Genomic DNA, 24,969 nt, shown 5'->3' on the forward strand with positions numbered 1-24,969 from the left:
TGAGGTGCAGGTGATGCCCTTGGCAATTGTCTGGTTTCTACTGAGAAGTTCTTGCTTCCTAAGCATTGTTTCATTTGATGTTTGGGGAATGACAAGGCTTTCCCCTGACACCACAGATAGAAAACACTGTCTGTTTAATGAACTCTATGTTAAACTGAGTAATAAACAACCAAGAAAGACAGCAGACCAAGTAAGAACTCTTCAATAGGAATAGTTAACAGAATTGTGATCCACTCGCCCCCACCAAAGACAAGTATCGAGGAGCAAATCAGAATATTCTTTTGGTTCTAATGAAGGACAAAAGCTACCTAGCGTATTGTATTTTAAAGCGAGAAGTATTAAAATCATCAACAATTTTTAAACCAAAGTATGAAACGTCCTTCTATTCAATTAACAAGAAGAACATACGAATTCTTTCCCATGGGCGTTTCAGGGATACTAATAGTTACAGGGCAGTGGTGGGAGGGGGGCAGGAAAAGTAAAGGAGACAGATGAGTAAATACACAGGCAGAGAAAACAAGAGTGATAGAAAAGAGAAGTGAGTAAGAAGACATCTCGGAGGCAGAGAAGAAGAGAAAACCAGACATAGGTAGGCAGAAAACAGTCGACCAACCAAAGGACAACAATAAAATGAGAAATAAAGTGTAACTGTCATAAAGTGACCCCTAATTTGGAAGATTATCACTAAAAGCTTTTAAAACTACGTTACAGATGTACAAGTACAGGAGTTAAAGGGTATGTAACCTCTCGCTAACTGCTTCCTTAATGAGGTAACATCACGTCAGGACTCCCTCCCGCGCAGGCGCCAGCAGCCCCGCACCCCTGCCCAGAACAGCACACCACATTATTTTTCAACAGAAAACGTTTGACGTCTGCCAAGGTCAGCATTTCCCTCAGGCCTGCCACTTACCAAGGCAATTTCCTCACCTGTAGAGTCCTCAGCATGGGGATGAACACGGTACCCACCCCATCGCAGGAATGTGTGGATTACAGGTAATGGAGGGAGGGCACTTTGTGAATCCTTAATCAACAGTACCATTTGTCATCAGCTGGGGTTACAGAGGAAGACTAGCATGATTGTGTGTATAAACAAAAACATGTGGAAATTTTATAACATCCTCTGAAAGGTCTTTCTTTATTAGGTTAAAGGTATGCTACTCAGTACCATGCTCTTTTCATGCCCAAAGAAGGTTCTCCAGTCTCTATCAAAAACCTACACACTACATCTTCTTCCTGCCCCTGGGCTTCCACATGGAGCCCTCCATCTCAGGGGGCCCCCCCCTCCCCAGGAGTCTTCCTTAGAAAGCCCAGCCTGGAATCTAATTTTAAAGCATTCCCCTTACTTCAGGACATGGTTGGGCCTATGGTTCAACCAGAATCACTTGTTTCCTTCCTTCATTTCCCTCACAAAGGAGTCCTTTCATCTGGAACCCTGAGGCATGGCTCCTTTGAAGATATGGTCTTCCAGCATTACTTTCTTGTTCAGCCTACCTCACCAAAGAATGAAGGCACATTTCAGGAAATGACAGAAAATGCACATCCTTCTCTCCGTAGTGTCCTACTCAGGAATGTGGCCTCCCTCAAAAATAAGCATAAGCAAGCCATAGATCCACATCCAGCCAGAGCCTAGCACGTTGTAAGTGCTCAGATGAATGTGAACTGAAGGAAGGATCATGTCTCCCTTCACGGCTTTGCCTCCAGCAGTCCGTTCCTTTAGAACACCTGTTCCTCTCCCCTCAACCTACTGAAACCCTGCTGGTACTTCGTATTAAAGATACCCTCACTTAAAGGAAAGATGTGCCAAATGTCTACCCTGTCCATTTGCTTTAAGCAGCATGGTGGGCCTGATGACGTGAAATGACTTGAGGACACTTAGTCCCAGACCTTAGGATCTCTTACAAAGTCAATATTGATAGTTTAGGCCTGAGCAACTCTATGCCTTTCTAACCCCAGAGTTCCATTGGGATGAAAATGGCTTTCATATTTCTCTCCAACAGACTTTGAATTAGACAACCAAGGAAAGCTGACTTACACCAAGATGGACCTACGAGACCCCATTAGGCTCTCATCCACTCATTCAACATTCTTTGGCTCAGCACCTACTCTGTTCCAGGGACTAGATGCGAAGGATACAGCAGTGGTCTAAGGTGAGACAAAATCCTGCTTTTACGGAGCTAGTAAGTCTCCTAGTGGGGATGGGAGAAGACACATAATAAATAAAATGAATAAGCAGAGTATATACTATATTAGAAAATTATGAGCGTGATAAAAAAGAGAAAACAGGAAACAGGAGTAATTTAAAATAGGGAGAAATTTGCTTTAAAAAAATGATGGAAAGATACAGAAAATACAAAGAAAGCTCCTTCAGGAAAAGGGTGACACTTAATGCTAATTTGCTATGTAACTTGGGCACGTCCCCTGCTCCCCACCAAGCGCCAGTCCCCTTCAGTGCAGAACTCCCTATGCTGCCTTCTAGCACTGACGCGGCACTTCTTTAAACAACAGGCAGCAATTTGTTTATTTTATTTATTTATTTGAGAGAGAGAGACAGAGTGACAAGCGGGGGAGGGGAGGGCAGAAGGAGAAGGCAATCACTCATTTACTTGTGATTTTTATTTTCTTCAACTGTCAACTTAGAAACAACTTTAAATCCAGGGCTTCCTTCCCCTCAGGTACCCTCGACACACCCTCCTGATAGGCACAAACCCCTACAAAGGGTCCTAAAGTGGGACTCTGAGAGCAAGGACGCTGGGCAACCCACCTTCAAACACCTGCTTCTCCCGGAACCACACAGTGAGCACAACGGGCTGGAGTTCAATTAAGTTAGACCTGCCCTAATGAGGTGGTACCCAACAAAGGCTTTCCTATTTGTGGACCTCTTATTCCCTCCTTATTTCCCATGAAGCTGACACGAGCCTCAGGAGAAGGCCATTTATCTAAGAAAAGTCATCTTGGGGGCACCTGGGTGGCTCAGTGGGATAAGCCGCTGCCTTCGGCTCAGGTCATGATCTCAGGGCCCTGGGATCAAGTCCCACATCGGGCTCTCTGCTCAGCAGGGAGCCTGCTTCTCTCTCTCTCTCTCTCTCTCTCTCTCTCTCTCTCTGCCTGCCTCTCTGCCTACTTGTGATCTATCTCTGTCAAATAAATAAATAAAATTAAAAAAAAAAAAAAAGAAAAAGAAAAGTCATCTTGGGACCATCCAAAGAAAGAAACCCATCCAACAAGCACTCACCACATCTGATTAAAAGCTCCCTTCGGGGTGATTCCTTTGTGTCTCAGAGTCAGCATTCTGACTGCCAAAGAAGCAAGGGTGTGCAGGCTGGGGAGGGTCTGGAGGCTCCGGGAACAGCCACTGGTCCCCTGCCATGACTGATGAGAGCTGATCTTCATTAGAATCCTATGTGCCAGAGAGTTCTATGTGTCCTGTATGTATCAGCTTAACTCCTAACCCAATAAAGTAGTTGTTATTCCCATTCTAGAGATGAAGCCATCAAGACATAGCAAAGCAGGGGTGCCTGGGTGGCTCAGTGGGTTAAAGCCTCTGCCTTCAGCTCAGGTCATGATCCCAGGGTCCTGGGATCAAGCCCCGCATCAAGCTCTCTGCTCAGCAGGGAGCCTGCTCCTCCCCTCTCTCTCTCTCTGCCTGCCTCTCTGCCTACTTGTGATCTCTGTCTGTCAAATAAATAAATAAAATCTTAAAAAAAAAAAAAAAAAGACATAGCAAAGCAGCTTGTCCAAGGTCACCAAGTTTGTAAACGGGAGAGAAGTGCCCAGACCCTGCATTTAGCCACTAATAACTACAGATCAGCACTATCAAAAGAAAGATAATACAAGCTATATATGTAATTTTAAATTTCGTAGGAGGTACATATTTTTGATGCTTAACCGACTTACAACCAAAAACAGATTTAAAGGCAGTAATATTCCAAGTGGGGGAAGAAATCTTCAAATTGCTTTCATCTGAGGCTCAGATACATCGATTTTCTTGTACATTTTCCTTTAGGAAAGTGTATTTCTTGTACATTTCCTTTAGTGTTGGCTGCCATTTCCCCCTTTCTTCCTTCTTCGGAAGCCTTGATCCTGTTCTAGGATATAGGGAACTCCCCACAAGAGATCGTGGCCTCACTTCTGGGCAGACCTAGTTAGTCTGAGCCAACCGGGTGGTCTCATTCCTTTGTCCGGAATCGGTTTAGGATGACATCTGACCCTTAAGATAAATAGAGAAGTGTCCTGGGGACTTCTGGAAAAATGATTAAGACTCCTGAGAAAGAGACATAGAAGAGATGGTTCCTTTCCATTCAGACTTTTTTTTTTTTTTTTTTTTTTTTTTGCTTTTTGCTTTAATTGGGGTAAAATACACATAATGTAAGACCTACCATTCTAACCACTTTTAAGTAAGAATTGAGTGGCTTTCAGTACATTCACACTGTACAGTCCTCATCACTATCCATCTAAGAAGCACATTTTAAAAAAGAAACAGGTGACATTAATTTTAATAAGGGGGGCGCCTGGGTGGCTCAGTGGGTTAAGCCTCTGCCTTCAGCTCAGGTCATGGTCTCAGGGTCCTGGGATCGAGCCCCGCATCAGGCTCTCTGTGCTCAGCAGGGAGCCTGCTTCCCCTTCTCTCTCTCCGCCTGCCTCTCTGCCTACTTGTGATCTGTCTCTCTGTCAAATAAAATTAAATTAAATTAAAATCTTTAAAAAAAATTTTAATAAGGAAGTTTATTCAACCTAAATTAGGTTCTAGATAAATCGTCTAAAATGTTATCAAGATGCAATCCATACAAAAATCATCAAGTATTCATGATATTTCGCCATCTTTCTTTTCACACTAGATTTTATACTTCCAGCCCATGTCAGTTTGGACCGGCCAAGTTTCAAGGGCTCAACAGCCACCTGAGGTTCCTGGCTCCCATGTCAGACAGCCCAGGACTGGAGCTTCTCAAGCCTAGGCATTCTTGGCCAGCCCATGGGCCTCCCCTGGGGACAGCAGAAAGCCACCTGCTGATGAGAGCTACGTGTCCCCACACAAGCCCTCTGTAGCAGCCTGTGATTCACGGCAGGGCCCTACACAGTGTCCAACTGTCATGGTTCTAGATCCACATCTCTAACGTCCCCACTCTGGGGATGTCCATCATCATGCTCACAGACAAGCAGAAGCTCGGGGGCCTATAGGAGAGCTTTTCCTAATCAGACAAATCTTTTGCCTCTAACTGCCCACCTGTGGGTCCACGTCCACACTGAGAGAGTGACCTCAGCCACAGAAGCACCGACAACACTTATGTAGCCACTCAGGCATTCCTGCATGGAGCCAATAATAAGTAAATACATGCCTACGTGGAAAGAGACAGGAGTGTGCGCAAGGGGCTGAAGTAAGTCGCGGTTGCCATGGAAACCAGCCAGGCTCTCTCCAGACTGTTCCCTGAAGCCTTGATCACTTAGTGGCTAATGAAGCCCAGTGGACATTGTCCCTGTACCTACAGAAGCCTTCCAAATGGACCCATTATGGTGAAAGCAGATCAAAAAGCAAATGGTTAAGTACTTTTTCCATCCGTCGTCACATTCACTTCTTGTCCTCAGCATGACCCAGAGGAGATCGAAATAAAACCACCTTTGCCTCAGAGAGAAATGGCAGAAGGCCATCAAGGAGTGACAAAAGGGGTGAGGTGGCCCCAAAAAGGGAAGCAATGAAACTGTGCCTCCTGTCTACCATAGAAAATGCTTGAGAGGACAAACGATTATGGCCTCGGCGATTTACTACCTGCGCAACCTGACATGGAACTCGCCCTGTATGGCAAATCCCTGGTTTGAGTTGTTCTTCCTAGTGCCATGTCTTCGGGATCTTCCAGTTCATTCCTTCACACCGTCACTCCTTCCTTCACTCATCTTTTTTTTTTTTTAAAGTTATTAAATTATAATTAACATACAGTGTTATATTAGTTTCAGGTATACAAGATGATGACTCAACAAGTCTACACACGTCTCAGCACTCATGAAGATAAGTGAACTCGTAATCCTCTTCACCTATTTCACCATCCCTAACTCCCTCACCCTCCGCGAGCAACCTTCAGTTTATTCTGGTGTTTTGTCTCTTTTTCTTCTTTGTTTGTTACTTAAATTCCACATATGAGTGAAATCATATGGTATTTGTCTTTCTCTGACTTATTTCACTTAACACTACACCCTCTAGGTCCATCCATGTTGTTGTGAATGGCAAAATCTCCTTTTTAATGGCCAAATAATAGTCCATATGGGTATGTATAAGTATATATACATATCACGTCTTCTTTATCCATCCTTCTACCAATGGACACTCGAGTTGCTTCCGCATCTTGGTTATTGTAAATAATGTTGCACTAAACATGCGGGTGCATTTGTCTTTCTGAATTAATGTCTTCGTTTGCTTTGCGTAAACGCCCAGTAAAGAAACTATGGGATCATACACAATTCCATTTTTAATTTTTTGAGGAACCTCCATTCTGTTTCCCACAGTGGCTACGTCAGTTTGCATTCCCACCAACAAGGCATCCGGGTTCCTTTATCTCCACATCCTCGCCAACACCTGTTGTTTGCTGTGTTCTTCATTTCAGGCATTCTTCCTTCGCTTGTTCTTGAACAAGCAGCACCATGATATAGCGGAAAGAGCTTAAGCCACCGAGTCACGGGAACCTAGGTTTAAATTCTAATTCTGGGGGCAGCTGGGTAGTTCAGTCAGTTAAGCGTCTGACTCTTGATTTCAACTCAGGTCATGATCACGGGGCCACGAGATCAAGCCCCGTGTCCAGCTCTGCCCTCAGCAGGGATTCTCTGCTTGGGATTCTCTCCCTCTGCCCTTTCCCTCCCTCACTTTCTCTTTCTCTAAAATAAAATAAGTAAGTAAATCTTTTTAAAAAATCCAAATTCTGAATCTTAGTGGATCTGCGGTCTTGCCTAAGTTACTAAGAAAATCTCTGTGCCTTGGTTTTCTCATCCTTCAGATGGGGGTGAGATCAGAATAAGGGCTGCTACTCATCTTCCATAGAGCTAGAGCCAAAATGTTTAGTCACAGACTTACATCTCTGTCCTTTCCCCTAGACCGTGAGCTCCTTGAATATTGAAACTGGATGTCATCCCACTTGGATCATTAGCAACTACTGAGCACAGAGCCTGGTACTTCCAGATACTCAATAATTTCAGCTGAATGAACAACCGACAAAGTGCTTTCACATGTATATATTCTCTCTCTCCCTTTCTCCCTCTCTCTCCCTCTCTCTCTCTCTCTCTTAAATTTCATTGTCACAGGGGCGCCTGGGTGGCTGAGTGGGTTAAGGCCTCTGCCTTTGGCTCAGGTCATGATCCCAGGGTCCTGGGATTGAGCCCCACATCGGGCTCTCTGCTCTGCAGGGAGCCTGCTTCCTCCTCTCTCTCTCTCTCTGCCTGCCTCTCTGCCTACTTGTGATCTCTGTCTGTCAAATAAATAAATAAAATCTTTAAAAAAAAAAATTTCATTGTCACAGCAATCTGGTTCAGGATTATCTTAGCTCAGTATAAGAGACAAAGGGATTATAATATTAAAAAACAAGTTTCCTGTTCTCAAGAAATCTGAAATTTTATTATATTTATTTAACAAACAATTTATATAATATTTAGCCTGTGCCAGCTACTGTTCTGAGCACTTTACAAATATTAGCTTATTTAGTCCTTATAATATCCCTTGGAGACAGGTACTACTGCTGGCTCCTGTCATGGGCCCTAGGTCACACAAGTACCCGGCAAAGCAGGAGTCAAACTCAGCCAGGCTGGCTCTAGAGCCAGTGCCCTGAGCCATTCAGCCAGGGCCTTTGATAGGGCACAGAGGTCACCTGCACGAGTGTAAGTGAACAGTGAACAAGAATGCTGGGTTATGCGGGAGGGAGGACCCTGCACCGCACCTTAAGGGTGAGCAGGATTTGAACTCACGGAGGGTGTGGAGAAGACTGGGGGCCAGAGGATGGTAAGCCCTGACCCTCTCTGCATAAAGAGTCTGGGCTTGAGGACATGGGAAGCTACTGAAGGTCCCTGATCCATGGGGGGACCAAAGCAAAGCTGGCTTTAAGGAGGCACATGGCATCTGGCAGTGGCATGCAAGGTGGGCCAAAGGGAAGGGATGGGACAACTGGGGAGAGTAACACAGCAGTTGCTATGAATGGAGGAAGGAGGAGGTGACAGGGCCTCAGCCAGGACAACGGAGGCAGCAGCACGGGGGCAAATTCAAGGATTCTGCTACTGCCAGGATGCGAGATGTCTGTATCAGTTTCCCACCACGCAAGCACTCAAATCAGAAACGAGTTCCAGGGAGCACTCACGGGGTATGTTCTTAGCCACCCAGCCCGGCACCTGGGCTCCCTGGAGCACTGCCTCCTAAAGAAGGTGAGACGTGCATGGAAATGGAAGGGACGGCTTTTACAGTTGTGCACGGCTGGCTGCTGAAGACACCATTCAAATCCCAGCCACCCTAAACACGAAAGCTTGCCTGGTATGTGCAACCACAGTCCTGTTTGTTACATGGCTCTATCCATCCCAACCCCAGAATCCCAACCCAGCCTGGGTCTGTCCGCTAATGGAGTTTTCTACAACCATCCCCATTAGCCTGGAAGAAGAGAAGCAAGAACCAAGGGATGGACACTGAGGTTGGAAGTGAGTTATGGCCCAAGCACACGATTTATCAGCCTTCTTCTGAGTTTTACCAATTGTCCAAAATCCTATATCCGGCCCCAGTTTTGCATAAATTCCCAGGGAAGGTTCTGTCTGACATCAGAATGAAATAGATGTCAAGGTGCGGGCACAACAGAAGACTCATAAAACTGGTAAAGAGAACTTGGCTTTGACAAAAGCCAGAGTTTTCCTTATTATTTATCTATCATATTTGAAGCCTTGGAATCCCATTTTCATCTTGATGGAGGCAATAAAATCTTAGCAAACTTTTATGGTTCCCAGGATAAAAGCCCAGGACTCTACCCTTGCTCCCATCCAGCCACTCTTGCAAACTTTTGAATTCAAGTCAGGGCAGACGCTGCTCTTGGTCCGAGGCAAAATGTATTTATCTTTGTAAGCACAACCATTAAGGTGTGAGCATGAATATCTGAGAGGTGAATCATTAAAGAAGAAAACAGGAAGAAACAGGAGGTGAGGCTTCTGAAGACTTAGAGGGAAGGATGACGCATGAGCCCCCACCAAAAGCGTTTCATAGAGTGTCAGGGAGCAGGGCGGGGGAGAGGCATCTGCAGGGATGGGGAGAGTGGAACCCGGGAGCGGGCCAAGGGCAAAGCTCCGCAGTGGAAAAGGCTGTGACGTGACCCGCGCGTGCTCCGTGCTTAAGGGAGGTTTTGAGAGGGGACCTTACAAATGAGAAAATGGTGCTAGCATTTCTGTTTGTCTGTAGAATCACCGTGGACCTGAAATCCAGCCCCTCTGCTTCTCCAAACACTAAAGCAAGTCTCCAGATATAAATAAAAAGCTGAAATCAGGCTACAACATGAGAAAGAAGAAAGGATGGAAGGAAGAAAGGAATGGAAAGGAAAGAAAAAGGCAGCTCAAAAAGGAAGCTGACAACTTTCTGCTCCTCTGGGACCTAACCTATGGAGCTGGGGTATCCAATGCTAGAGAGTCAGGAAACGTGGGCTCTTGTCCATATCCTGCTTGGGACTGACTACATGACCTTGGACAAGCCGCCTCACTTTACTTACACGTGCAGTGAGGGAGAATGACCTAGAAGAGAGACACCTAGGGCATCACAGGGCATAAATCACACCAGCAGTGCCCCCCTTTCAAGCCACTGCTCGTGACGGGAATCACTAATCAATCATAACAGTCTGGAAAGCGGAGCCCCAGTTCGTCTTTGCTGCCGAGCCTTGAATCTTCAGCAAAGCATTCTTGGAACCACTACCAGTTAATCAAAGCGGGCCCAGGAGATGACACGTTCACCAATCCCTGGACCAGATCTCTTCTAATCCTTGAACACCAAAGCCGCAGAACGCTGCGTGTCACATGTATTCTCATTACAAATCCCCTTAACTAAGTTCTAACTCTCTCCCTCTCTGTGGCCTTCTCCCAAGTCTTAGCAGCCCAGGCTATGAAGAAAACGCCAACGTTGAGGCCCTCACTGCATGTCTGAAGCTCTGAAAGTGACCTTGAGCATTTTCCTTGAACCTCTTTACCTTGGGTTCCCCCAGTTCTGCTAGAAAGTACCTCCTGGGGCCAATGTCCGCTCCACCCTCTTAAGGAGTTCATCCAGGTAAAGAATTCTATTTCTTTTCCAGTGCTTTGCAATCATGGAATAGAAGACAGCCTAGGGAAGTTCAAAGACATTTAATTATTACTGTTGGTTCTTTTGAAAATTATTAAAGAGCCTGAAATTAGAAATTCAGATTTTCTCCAGATTCCTAAGAACAAACAGCTCGCTTATAAATGGCTTAGTGCGTCTGTTTCATGTACACAAAATTATCTTTCAGGAAAGTGGATTGTTTTTCATGTCATTTTGCATCTCTAAAATATACCACCTATGGCAAAAGGAGAGGAATTAGAGGTCTGACAAAATCTACCGCAGAAATAATTAGCACTAGAGGCTGTGTCTGAGAGCTAAATGAAAGAGAATCTCATTTCTTATTTATCTCTGGTCTCTCTATCTGGAGCTCTCCATCACACCCCAGGGAAGAGGAATTGCATCTCTGATGCCTGGAAGGATGGCTTGCCTCGTTGCCTCCACAAGGTATGTCTGCTGGCAATGACCCTGAGCCCCCAGCCTGGCAACTCACTTGGGGTCAGGGTGCTATTGAAACTTGCTTTAGCCCTGAAACTTTCTGGGGAAACAACCAGACACACCCATTGGTTTGCAAAAGTGGGCACCGGTCACAGGAACAGTGACACTCAGTCTTTACTCCCAAGGATTGAGACAGTCTTTGCTTAAATCAGGTTCATTAAATGGAGAACACTGGAGTCAACTGAGGGTTTGCTGTGGTTTGTGTGTGTGTGTGTGTGTGTGTGTGTGTTTAAGCTCATCGAAGTTCACCCAAAATGAAGCTTCATTTGGGGAACTTTCACGACGCCCAATCCACCAATCACCCACCCACAACGTTTGCACCCTTGCTGGGAATGTAGGGTTCGCCTAGCAGCTCCCGCCAGTCTCTGGGGTATGCCACCTTGCTCCTGAGATTTAAAAAAATGACTTTCATGACAGTGAGGCTTCCTCACTGCTCAACCCCTCTCGGGTACCTCTGTCGCTCACCATTTTAAATAAATGTGCCTCTTTTTTAAAGATTTTATTTATTTATTAGAGAGAGAGAGATTGTGAGCAGAGGCGGAAGGGTAGAGGGGAGAAGTTGGAGAGCCCGACATGGGACTTGATCCCAGGACCCTGGGATCATGACCTGAGCCGAAGGCAGACAGTTAACCAACTGAGCCACCAGGCACCCAATGTGCCTCCTCCTAGATGTTTATAGGTACCGCTTCTACCTCCAGAAGAGGAATGGGCTTCCAGGAACATGTGAGTTACTTCAATAGCACTTCTGTCACAGCAAAGGACAGAAGCTGTATGTCACTCAAGGTCTCCCCAAACAGAGTCAGGAAGAAGACTTCTCTTAAAGTCAGTGTTGGTGCTAGTGTGGTTACCGAGTCGTAACACGATCCCCTTGGAGGATTCCGACGGTTTAAAGATAAGTCAAGGAGGATCCAAGATTGAAATGGTTTAAAAGAAGCCCACTTCCCCTGGGAGAACCTGGCCTTGGGGAGGCGACCTCTCCTCTCAGGACATCCTTGCTCTAGCCCAGCTCCACAGTTACAGGTCCTGCTCCCTCTGCTAGATGCTTTCCTTTCTGCATATTGAGATCTGCCTAAAAAGGAATCTGAGAGGAAAAGAATCTTAGGGGAGTGTGAGGCAGAGGCCCTCTCACACAGGGAGAGTTTTAGATGTTATTTGAAATGAAACAAGAAGTCAGGGAAGGGTCCAACAGGGACTCCCTGTCCGATCTCCTCCTTCTCCTCAGTTGCTCCAGAAGATGAGAAAAAGATTACTCTTCTTTTTCCTTTTGTAGCTCTCCCAGCGTCCAGCACATTGCGAAGAACACATGGGTCAGAGGTAAACCCTCACTGTCTTTATGGACTGAAGGATGGTAGAGAGAATGAGAAAACACAGACACATTTGCGGCCACAAGGGAACACACTATTGCTATGCTCTTGTTTCATTCATAGAGACACCAAGACCTTGAAAGAGAACTGACTTGTCCAAGGTCACCAGGAAGTTACAACGGAGCCAGAATAAGAACCCAGTTAGTTTTCAGCTGACCACAGTTCCTCAGATGAAAGAAAGTGGTCGTCACCTCTACTTTTATTTCCCAAACTGATCTCGAACACTGTCACTAATCCCCAAGGCCCAGAGAGATATGCTGCATGAACGTGGGTGAGCAAACGGTTTTCTTTTTTTCAGATGCTCTATGCTTTCTTCCTGGACAGGTCTAAGGTCCAAGAAACCAAGTTGCCCACCTCATGGCTCAGAGGGAGATGATAACCTTAAGGCAGCTTCCCCAGGAGCCCACGCAGGTGCCTGTGCAATTAGGCAGCTCCTGAAAACAACCCTTTTCCTTTGCAGGAAGCTATTTTCCACCCCTAAAGCACAATCCCAGGCAGAAGGTTCCATGAATGCCCAGCTGATATAATTACCTCCAGAGAGATCTAGCTTTACACACCAGGAGAATGTTCTGGATACCTCCCAGTGGGATTCCAAACCCCACGCCTTCCTGAGCAAGTCAGGGTTCAGAGGCTAATGGAACTAGCAGGCACAGGTGGCAGCCAGGGAGCCAGCAGAGTGCCCTCTGAAATGCCACCCTTTTGCAATTCGGCCTCTGTTTCAAGCTTTTTTTTTTTTTTAAGATTTATTTATTTATTTAACAGAGATCACAAGTAAGCAGAGAGGCAGGCAGAGAGGGCGGCGGGGCGGGGTGGGGGGGAAGCAGGCTCCCTGCTGAGCAGAGAGCCCAACGCGGGGCTCGATCCCAGGACCCCGGGATCATGACCTGAGCCAAAGGCAGAGGCTTTAACCCACTGAGCCACCCAGGCACCCCTCAAGATATTTTTAATGTAAGCATAGCCCAAATTGAAGAGAAGGTGGTGTAAGAACAGGGTCTTTTCTTCTCCCTTTTTCAATGAGCTGCTCCCTGTTTCCCTTAAGACTGTTACGTCACCAGACCTGTACCCCTGGGACTAATAATACATTATATGTTTATAAAAAAAATTTTTAAAGTTAAAAAAAAAAAAAAAAAAGACTGTCACTTCACCAAGAGCCACCAAAAGGAAAGAAGCTTAAAACAGAGATGGGGGAAAAGGTCAAAATGCAGCCTCTCTGCTGAGGCAGGCTGGGGACAGACCTAGGAAGGTGAGGGTTTCTCGACCCATCAGAGCAATCTGCTGGACCCTGGATTCTCCACAGACCTGTGTATCAAGTTTCTGGATTCACCTGCGTCCAACAAACACGGAAGGCCCAGAGGTCTGCTTGCCTGGGCAGGAGGCACATAGAGCTGACAGGTAAGTGCCCAAGCCCTAGGGAAAGACCTGGGTCCCAGCAGGCTTGGGAACTAGGAACCAAGCTTCCATTCAAACAGGTCCCCGGCTTCCGGGCATTGTCGTGATCTTCTATACCAGCACCAGGCCAACTGTATGAACTAAAATTAACTGGATGAGCAAAAACATGGGCCTGCTGCTTAAAAGGCCTGAGCGCATTTAATGGAGTTTCCGAGTGCCCTAATTCCTTAAGAAAGACAGACAAGCAAATGTCCTGCCCTAGTTCCCTCACTACTCAAACGCTAGAGAACATTTTTTGCAATAAAATTTTTAGGGCAAATGGTGGATTTCTGTTGTTGTCATTCCCCTGAAGTAGTTGTTTTTCTGGAAAAGACCTCATTCTGGACCCAGACCCTAAAAATGGGGCTTCTAGTGCACCAAATCGGGATGTTTGGGGCCTACAGGCACGAGTCAGTCTGCCTCTTCCTAAACATAGCCTAGTAAACTAAACTTGGAAGCATCAGCTTGTGTGTGGTCCCGAGTGTGACTCTGTAAGCACGTGCCCCCAGCAATGACAACGGCTGGCGACTTTGTCATCCACGTCATCCCTATTTTTGAGTCTCCCTGCTAAACAAACTTCTACACAGCTGAAATGGAGGCTCTAAGAAGAGTTTCACTCCACCAGGGCATTTTTCTGGCAAACAGGGGTGGCTAAAGCATGGGTGTCCTCCAAAGGCTCTGGGGGAAAAGCCAAGTGAGAAAACTCTCCGAGCACAAGATGGTGGGCCCCAAATACAACCATTCCATTTCCTCCAAAGCCTCCAGGGGGTGCCAGCTTTTACTGGATGGGAAAGAAGTTAGTCATGAAACACATTTGCTCAGGCCCCTCGGGGCCAGCGGCAGGCATACACAGGATGTATGACCAGGACTGAAAAAGTCGGGGTCCCAGGCCTGTCCAAGGACGGATGGAGAGGTCATGGGCTCTGATGTATGACCAAAGTACTTCAAAAATCTTGCCACCTAGAGCATTGCAGCAAAATGTAGGCATACCATTTGCACTTTCAACATTCTGAATGATTTCACTTTGCAGATTTTGCTAGAAGAACTAACATGTGTCCAGTGCCTTAAATAACATCTGACACCTAGTAGATCTTCCAGGAATGTCTGAAAGAATGAATGAATAGCTCCAGGGAGGTGCCTTGCATGTACAGCAGAATATGTGTCCTCTCCTGGTGACAGGACACGTTCCTGCATCCTTCCAACAGGTTTGTGGTGCTGCCCACCAAAATGAATGTTGAAGACACCTCCCTGCATACTGGAGATGACATGTTCTCTGAAATCGGCTCTGTCAGTCTCATCCCATACCCAGGAAGGACTGCACAGGGGGACCACAGTGAGTGCACTTGACCCTTTTCCTACAAGACCCGTTTGTCATCCTGCTAAGGCATTTCCTATGACACATGCTCCTGGGATGCATGGCTCCCAGGGTGAGCCCAGTCTGCACTGCAGCCCCCGGCCCGCTCCAGGAGGCTACATGAAGTGAGAATTTCCTGGCTGACTTGACATTGGTGAGTCAGGCTGGCATGAGCCAGCTTCAGAAATGACAGGGCCTGAATTGTGTGCATGGAGCAAACATCATCAGCTGGCTGGACCCAAACCAAGGCCTGCTTGGGACATTCAAGAGCCCTTTCAAATGGCCATGCCCAGACTGGTTCGGCACTCTGAGTAGACATCTGAGTGTGGTGAGGTCCAAGGGCTGCTCCAACTCTGCTGCAGGAAAGGATTTATTCTCCACTCCCCCCACAGCAGCCCATTTCCTCCAAGACATGTTGGGGTCACACAACAAGGGCAAAGTGATAATAGCTAATGCTTAGTAAGCATTCAACCTATAATAACCACGATTCTAAACATCCTATATATACAGATGCATCAAATCCTTACAAGATTAAGAAACAGGGACTATTACTATGGCCACTGGACAGATGAGAAAACTGAGGCACCAAAACTGAAGCCACTCATGCAGGGTCAAAGCTCTAGAGAAGGGCCAGCTGGGACTCAGCAGAAGGGCTGCAGAGGGTGGGTCCCTAAGCACCCTACGGGACCATGCCTAACAGCCCCCAGCCTCCTTTCCTGAGGATGCATGTCCCAGGGTGGGAGGAAAAGCAGGAGCTGGACATGCTGGGAGGCTGAGTGTTCTACCTATCCTCCTTGTTGGTTCCAACCCAATGAGAAAAAGACACAAGGAGCCAGATGGAGAACAAGAGAGTAGGAGCTCCCATCAGAGAACGCTGGCTCAGAGAAGGGCAGGTGTCCTGTCTCCCAGCCCATACCCAGAAGCTGCAACAGGAAGAACAGAAGCAAGGGTGACCGGCACAGGAGAGCCCTGCGATGCCCTACCTTACTGATCAGGCATCTGCCGGGCACTACATTCAATTCCGTGTGCCAGGGAACACCAGTGAAGGCACATGGATGAGACAGATGGACGAATGGATGTCGATGAATGAATGAACAGACAGATAAGGTGGGAGGACAACACAGGCACCCACTCCCCCCAGAAACCCCGGAGGAGAGAGGCAATGGGGCACAAGCACAGGGCACCGAGCCCAGAGGCCCCTGGGGGTCAGAGACAAACAGCCAGGCTGAAGCAGCCTGCTCCTGGGCCAGGAGGCTTTTCCTCACCCCATGAGCTATCCGAGGATTCATTTCTGAAACTCTCCTTCATTTTCACAGGGGAGGCCAGAGAAGCCAACACACCAGCTAGTAAAATTAACAGCTGCTCCTTACAGAAGGCGCTGGGGAGGCTGGCTCACAGAGCACGTGGCCCGTAGACCAGCAGTGCAGACGAGCAGCTGGTGTGGCCAAGATGCGGGGCCTCTAGGCCTGAGCCAGGCGTGTCCTCTGTGGCAGGGACTGGACTCTGGCTGCTGGGCAGGGCCCGGGGAAGACTGAAAGCAGGAGATGCAGACAGTGGAGATAACCAGAGTGACCCTGCTGCAGAGTTCCCAGACGCATGCCACTGACCTTGGGAAAGGGAGACCCATTAACTGAGCCAGCTGGGAACCTGCTGCCGAACTTGGGGGGGCCACCTGGCTCTGTCCTTGTCTCCCCACCTCTGTGACATCATTTAGTCAAGGTTGTGGTCCTCAAGGTCCGCCGAAGGGGCTAGATGGGACACCTTATTCATGAACTTGTGCTGCGGGGAACGGTGGGGCAAATCCCGCTCGCTGCTTAGAAACACTGATAGTCATGGAGCAGAGGGGGAATTTAATGATTTAGTTCGGGGGCTGGCAAACGTCTTCTGTACAGGGCCAGACAGGAACTATTTTAGGCTGGTGGGTATTTTGGACTCTGTGGATACTACTCTATTCTGCATTGCAGTTCAGGACAAAAGCAGCCATAGACAATATGTAAATGAGTGAGCATGGCTGTGTCCCAATAAAGCTTTGTTTATGAACACTGAAATTTGAATTTCATATAACTCCACATGTCACAAGATATTCTTTTGATTTTTTTTTTTTAAACACCATTAAAAATGTTAAAACCATCCTTAGCTTGCGAGCTTGGGAGCCAAACAGGCAGTGAGCTAGATTTGGACCACAGGTTGCAGTTCACTGATCCCTGGACTACTTAAATGTATCCCAAAGTGTGTTCTTTATGATGCCTACAGGTTTTTCCTAAGGAAAGGGTTTAATGGTGAAATAGGAATGGGAAACGTTGGGCAAAGCAAAGCCTTTCTGCCTTTTTAACCACAGGACTTCTTTAAAAGCCTTGCATGTTGATATGCATTGACAAATCTCAAAAACAAGAGAGAAAGGAAATCTGTCCAAGTTCCAGGAAACCCATTTTTATCCTAGAGCATCTCCTAGATCTAGTTTTCTGTAGAAGCCAATTAAAGCAGTGAGGATGAAGTCTAAGCAACCGGCAGCAACGGCACCAAATGTGATCCTGCCTGTCTTTGAACTTCTCCAGTGACAGGCAGCTCACCACCTATCATGAGTGCCTGCTGGATTCAGTGACTTCTCTGACTCACGTTTTCCCACCCAATGGTGCTGGGTCACAAGTAACAGACCTAGGGCAACCTAGTGCACCCTTCAAGGTGAGGACAAACATTTCCTGTTTAATGATATAAAGAAAGCACCCCTTCCTTGACCTACTGATTCATATCCAAAATATAAACTCTGCATAGGATAAAATAAAGAGCCATTATTAAGTCTTGGAGAGCAACTGCCATGCATTTCCTTCCAAAGACGCCTCCTTAGGGGAGTTTAAAAAAAAAACTCAAACAAAATCGACTCCCAAGTGCACAGACGGCAGGACCTTCCCCTTCACTATGAGAACATTCTTACAAAGAATGCAGGCCCGTGACATCTCTGGTCTTTCCGCGACATAGGACATTTGTAGGTGATTATAAAAATTTTATGTAGATTTGCCTGAAATGTAATAAAAAGGGGAGGGAGTGCGGATGAGAGGAAAAGAGAGATGGAAATATGAGCTGTGTGTGAACTTGCCACCAGGCAGCCCTGGAAAAGAAAACTACAGGATGCTGATAAGAAATGTCAGCAGCACCATGAGTCACCTAAAGGGAGAAATGAAAGCAATAAATGTCACATAGTTGATTAGGCGCATACCCACGTGCAACGCCATTTTGTCCAACCGGTCCAACTTCACGTGCAAATGGCACAACAGAACACGTCTATTTAACCCTATTAAACCGACAGGATTATTTCTGTTTGAAAGGCGCATTTGATACATATTTTCTTTGGGGCCCCGGGTGATGAAGATAGAATGGCCCAGCCTGTGTACAGAATGTGAAGTAAAATGCCACACGGACAATGCATTTAGGAAGATAAGGGGAAAGATTGGTGTTTTTCTTTCTCCTTCTTCAACAAATCATCCCAACGACAGCAAAGCAAGTAGTCTATCTTCTCAGTCCATGGATTAGATCTAGATGCCTCCTGGAACAATATTCAAATGTAGTGGCATGGGAATATGGAGGAAAATAACCAAAAGGAACCATTCTGGGAGTTCTATCTTTGCTCAAGGAGCCGATCATTATATAGACAAAAACCAATCTTTGAAGAGAAGCACAAATTACTGAATGTATAAAGGGCTTGTAGTATGGCCCAAGCAATGTAGACATGTAGACCCAGCTTGCACCTTGAGGTGAGGCCATGCGTGGCCACGGGACATAGTGTTTTCTTAGAGAGACAGCCACTCAGAGATCAATGTAGGGATTAATAAATAAGAATGTTCGGAAATAAAATGCTTAACAGAGATGGGGTGAGTGTGTATGTGTGCCAACATTTAGCCGTCTGTGTTTCTGTGTGTCTGTAACTTTCCTCATTATAAATGGGTTCTCTGGTACTATAACTCTTGTGATATATTACCTTACAAGATTCCTTCTTAAGGAAGTTCTTTCTGCCTTTTGATATACTTACTAAGTAAGCAAGTAAACAGACCATGGGTCAGCAACCTATGGCCACGAACAACAGTCTGGCCCACCACTTGTTTTTGGCAAGTTTTCCGGGAGCACAGTCACATCTGTGTATTGTCCACAGCTGCTTTCAAATGACAATGGTGGAGCTGAGTAGTTGTGACAGGGTCCCTAGATCTGCAAAACCTAAAACCTTTACTATCTGACCCCTTGCAGAATACCTTCCCAACCCTGAACTAGACTAACTCTACTACTGACTTTGGCTTATGATTCTGTAACGTACAACCAAGCAATACAAAAGCCTACTCTGTTTCTTGCCCTCTTTATTTATATATACCACCTTAATCTTAGAAAAATGTAATTAGCTCACCAACCAGTAATGCAGCGTATAACCACAGACATGTAAAGTGTGAGGAGGAGGGTAAGACAATCAGGACAAAGGGAAAATGAGCCAAAGGACGCATAGATGTAGTGAGGGGTTGTGAATTTAGGGAATGCAAATCTTGAGGTGTTGTGTGCTTTCCGTGGGCCATGAACTTGGCTCGCAGCAGCCCTTACAAGGAGAGGGCCATGATCCCTTTCCCAATTTGAAGTGTTCCCTGAAGGTCCACCAGGAAGACCACAGCAATCCCTGGCACGAAGAACTACCTATCTCCTGAGACTGTGCATAAAAGGAACAGCAGTTGTGGTGAACAAAGGCCCCAGCAACACCCCAACGGCTGGGAAGCATCTCCACAGCATTTACTGTTACGCCGAGCAGTCCTGTGGCCAACTCCACGTCCCAAAGTGGGCTTTACACCAATTCTTCCAGTATATTCCCAAATTTTGACATAAGCATGCGCCCCCTCTCATAATCAGAAAATAATAAATATCTTTCATTTAAAAAAATAAATAAAGGAAGGAAGCCGCAACGCTTGTCAGCCTGGTGCTCACTTCGACGCAGAACCCCTTAGCCATGCACTCCAAGAGGAGACTCGGTCCGGTCTGGTTCTTCTCCTGAAGCTAACTAAGCCTGAGTGCCACAGCGAGAGACAAGGCAGGCTATTCCGAGACCCGAAGCCGAAGCTCCAGGTGGGAACTAGGAAAAGCGCTGCTGAATGGTAACTATCATTTATCCTTTTGCACACGGAGCCCTACAACTTTAAATCTAGTCTATCAATATAAATAGTTCACGCCCTGCATCTCTCCTGCTCATGGCTTTACGCCCAGGGCCTAGAATAGTGCCAGGGGCAGGTAAGAAATAAGTACTTAGCTGCACGAACCATGTGCTCGTCTGAGAGAGCCCAGATAGCAGGTGCGTCTACAGATGTGCTGGGGTTGTCTTGGGGAATCTTTCCCAACCTGGGCCTTACCCACAATGCCTAGCTCTGAGACTCTCATCTGTGACAACCAGACAGGTAAGAAAGGGGCCCAGGTGTGGAGGCCAAGCTCCTGAGCCATGTGTCAAAAAATAAAATAAAAATTGAAAAGGGAAACTCCGAACAGCTGGATGTCTAGTCTTGCTTCCGTCCCATTGTTGCAAGGATAAACATTTGGACAGTTCAAGACAAACACAAATTTGGGTTCTGCACAGGCAGCGCCGCGTTCTGGTGCGCGCTGAGACTTCCACGTGAAATCTGCTCCCTCCTCAGAGCAAAGCCCCGCCTTCTCCTGAAGGAGAGGCCTGTTCTGGAGGTACGGCCTGGAACTCCCAGACGTCTACTCTCCGTGCAGCGGGACCTGCTCTGCTCTGAGAGAGCCAGAGCGGCCTGGGCAGAATTTTCTCCAAGGAGACCTTCAGAGAGCAGCTGGCATCACCGCGCTCCTCCATGCAAATGTTAAAAGAATCAGGCTAAACCACCTCAGGACCTAACTGGCTCAGACAGTAATGGCAAAATGTCACAGCCAAAGTGACAGCTGCCAGTGGCTTAGAAAAAGAAGAGGCATTGTCTTCAACTGGGAAGTAACGACATGGAAAGAGCACTAGACAGGGAGTCCGGAGGCTTGCAGGCTCAGGCCTGGCTGGGTCACTTCAGGCTGCATAGCCTTCAGCGAGGCGTTGCCCTTCCCAACCCTTGGGTTCCTTGACTGTGAGATGGAGATGAATTCATTGACAAGACTGGCTCTCTTGCTTCCTTGTAATGAATCCCTACAGCCCAACAGCAAAATCGGGAATACGGAACAAATACAACATGTGCTTTGCCATGATCATAATGTGTAGGGCCTTGCACAGTGCCTGGCTCACAAGAGGCTCTCGAGAATGTTACTGTGAGCAGGAGTATCAAGATGGCTACTGGGGTACTTGGTCTGTGAGTTCTGCTCCCAAAACACCTCTTCCCACCTGCCTGTACCACACGGTGCTCGTTCAGGACTTGCTGCCGTGGCCTGTCCCCAGCACCAGACCTCACAGTCCTGACTGACCCTCACACCTCAAGCTCCCGCCTCCCCAATCCGCCCTCCACCTGTCCACTAGTATTTCTCTCTGCACAACCTTCCATCGTGATGCCCCTCCCTCAAAATCTCCTTTCCCTACAAAATTCAGTCCAAATTCCTTAGCTGGGCATTTGAAGACATGACAAGCTATCTCCAGCCCACCTTCCCAGGTCTCTGTCCCCTCGGGTGCCTCTGTGTTCACAGCCTGGTCCTCGCTCCCTCCATGCCATGTCCTTTCTCTGCCACCTCTGGGATGATCCCCTCTCCTCCCTCTGGGATGATCCCCTCTCCTCAACAGACATTCATGATGTTAGCTCACAGTTCAAACTCCAATGCTTTCTGCCTTATTGTTTATTATTTAGGTATTCTTCTCAGCTTCTGGCCCACTAAGTGGTCCCTTTCTTGTTTCCAAGCTTTTATCTTTGATGTCTTCTCTGTCATGAAGCATGGGCTCAGTTCATCTTGAAACGGAAGTTTTAGCTCAAAGGATCTCCTCCCTGTGAGGTGCCACAAAGGCTTTCTTTATGGTTCCTATGTCCCCACGCTCAGCGCCCCCTACACACACCCACACGAGGCTTGTACTCATCGTGTTTCTCCTCCAGACGTTCCTTCAGTAATTTCCGTCCATGGTGCAATGGAATTAGATCATATTGTTTTCCATAGGGCTGGAAAAAACGCCTGGCCAAGTCATCCTCAGTAACTCTTGGCTGATGCTGATGACGATAATTAGGGCTGTCTAGAGTGCCACAGTGGCCACGTGGAAGGGACAGGCATCGCATCTGGGCAACCAAAGTGTCTGCTGAGCCTCGTCCACAATCACTACCTCAGGTAGAGAACGCACTGCCTGCGTTTTTTCCCACATGAATGCCCAGACCTGGAATTCCACCTCCACAAGCTTCCTACATAGAATCCACTCCTGCACAAGCACAGAAGAGCAATGGAGCCTTTACCGGAGACTCTGCAGGAAGGGGAGGATGGGGTATGGCGGCACAGCCCGCGGCAAGCCACCTTCACTTCCTCATTAGATGCTCCGTACTTCCCCGTCTTTCCTGGTCCTACCAACCTGGGTTGTCTTGCTCCAGGCAGTAACTGGCCTCACCGGTTCCTCTCTCCTCCTCTCCCAAGCCCCAGCTTTAAATCTCTTCCCTTTCTATGTTTCCATCAACGAACAACAGCCACAGCTTCACATCCAGACTCTCCAGAAGGCTCGGCTCCCGAAAGCTCCCTCCATTAACAGAACCTTGACCTCCTTGAAGGCTGTCTGGCTACCACCTTTGTGACACAAGCATGATATTCAGTGTCTTATCCCCTCCCTCAAGCAGTTTGTGAGATATTCATTCCGAACGTAACACAGAGTTCTCCCCAAGAAGGATCCTGAGGGGTCAACTTTCACCTCCTCCCTACATCTTTCATCCCCTCTTCACTGAGCTTCTGCCAGGAAGCATCAAGGTTTTCAGTGTTCCTGCCCCATCTTTGATTCACCCAACCGTCAGAACATTCCCATTCATCCTTTGAGCCAAATGAGTCTTGACCAAGCCCCAGTTTCAGGCCCAGCAAGGGCAGCTTCCTGAATTGTAGCAAGAAGTCATTTGGAATAGAGCATCCTTCTCAGGAGAACCCCTGTCCGAGAGCAGACCCAAGAGAGCCGATGGGCACGTACAGAGAACTCTCTGGATCCTGGCATTTATCCTTTATGGGCTCTCTGCAGAATTTTGAGCACATATTGCTTCAACTCCCTTCTCCTCTCCAAGACTATCAAGCTGTGTACGTGTGCGTCTATGTGCCTGCTTGTGGATGCGTGCACCCTTGTGTGTGCGTGCCTGCATACACCTACCCTGCTGGCAGAGGAAATGCTCTCCATCCTCCCAACAGACCCTCATTGCCCCAGACGCAAATCCCCCCTCAAACCACTGGCTTATGTATACAGAGAACCCGGCCTCTACTCCACAACCCACTGTTCACCCCCCACTTCCCAACAGTCGAGGCCTGAAGAAGCCCCAGGAAACATGGCGTCCCTCTAAGCAAAGGCATCATGGACCAGACAGCAGGCCTCCCCAAGGGGGAGGGAGTTGGGGACTCACCAGGACTCTGCCAGTCAGTGTCTGGGCAGATATCATCACCCCTGCCCAGTCCTTCACAGAGGTCATCCAGCCGACCTCAGCTGCCACTGCCTCCTCTTTTTCGTCCACTGGCTTGAGAGTGCCATCCGCCTGGCTTGAGCCATTGTTAATCTTCTGGGCCTCCTGGCAACAGAGAGAACAGGGTTGAGAATAGGAAACAACTGAGTTTATTAAACACAACCTACCCAAAAGAATCAAAGTTGGAAGGGTCCTGGCTGATGTGGGAACTGGCTTGAAGGTACAAGGGGCAGGGAGATGGAATGCATGATGGCTTGGTTTTCTTTTAAATCTTTTTCTTAAAGAATCTTTTCTTTATTTTCTCTTAAAATATCTTTGTGAAAGATAGAATGAAATTGATCTCCTTCCACTTTAAAGGGAAAAAAAAATCACGAAGCTCAGGACAGAAATCATCTCGTCTAGGGTCGGGAATAACTATGAAGGAGGTGAGGATGGCATGCTGTGGTCTCCACCCACCCAGCCTTCCTATCCAGCTCATAGGAGTGCTCGATCTTTCTTAAGAAAATCCCCAACTCCTCATCTCGATCTGTGTAGTTCAAAAAGAACTGAAGGCCCACAATGGCTCTAGGAATAGAGACTGATTAATTAGACGATCCCATCCCTTAAGCAAGAGCAGCTGGACCAGTGATGGTTATATGACCCATGCCAACCCAATACACTTCAAGCCTGGGACTTTTGCTAGAAAGAGTAGGAAAAGTAATCCTTCCCTGAGAATGAAGCCACCACAGAGGAAGCTATAAGTGACAGAATACGGATGTCATCATTTGAACATCTGAATCCAGCTGTGCCTGAAATCTACACCAGACCTTTTTAATTACAAAAGAGAATAAATTGTGGCTAAAAACATGCTTGACTAAACAAGGTTGACTTCCTCAGATAAATGAGCCCCACGTGGGGCCCTAAATCACATGCTTTTATATGCAATGTGTCCTCTGCCTACTTCTCCCAGAGAGGGTCAAAACTTACTCCCTCACCTCCCTCAAGTCTTTTGTCAATGAAATCTTCTCAGGCTACCCTTTGAAAACTCCAACTCGCCTTCCAATAGCACCACCTTTCTGTTTTATTTTTCATTCACAGTCTGCCTTGTGATACTCACTGAGTATCAGCCCCTTCCTGGGCCTACGAATGACAAACAAAATACAGGACATCCAGAGAAAACTGAGTTTCAGATACAAATTTTTTACATGACACATAGCTATACTAAAAATATATTCTATAACACATATATTTAACTGGGCCCCCTACTCAAATATCCACTGAGATTATGTTTGCAGGTACCGATGAAGAAAAAGATGCTGGGCCAATTACGTTCACCCTTCAATTTAAAAGCTTAGAATCAAATTTCAAAGCAAACACAGTGTGAGTTGGAGCAAGGGAGAGAAACCAAGGCAGACGTGAAAAGCTTGGTCTGCAGTGAGTGGGGGTAAGGCAGAGTGAGGAAAGGAGAGCTGAGATGCACGGGATGAGTCATCCTCT

The 24,969-nt window shown here is 47.1% G+C and overlaps 1 protein-coding gene across 17 annotated transcripts in view; it reads right to left on the bottom strand.

Annotated features, from left to right (window-relative positions):
- LOC111144685 (potassium calcium-activated channel subfamily M alpha 1) overlaps positions 1-24,969 on the bottom strand; it is a 726,020-nt gene that overhangs the window by 485,951 nt on the left and 215,100 nt on the right. For 15 of the 17 annotated variants that reach the window (XM_022499102.1, XM_022499098.1, XM_022499101.1 and 12 more), the window contains exon 2: positions 23,437-23,598. The exons of the other annotated variants lie outside the window; for them this stretch is intronic. In XM_022499102.1, the coding sequence (XP_022354810.1) occupies positions 23,437-23,598 (162 nt within the window). The remainder of the gene's footprint in view (positions 1-23,436; positions 23,599-24,969) is intronic. 17 annotated transcript variants of the gene reach the window in all.

Source organism: Enhydra lutris, unplaced genomic scaffold, assembly GCF_002288905.1.
Source record: "Enhydra lutris kenyoni isolate GAN:26980312 unplaced genomic scaffold, ASM228890v2 scaffoldscaffold12, whole genome shotgun sequence".
NCBI classification, from domain to species: Eukaryota; Metazoa; Chordata; class Mammalia; order Carnivora; family Mustelidae; genus Enhydra; species Enhydra lutris.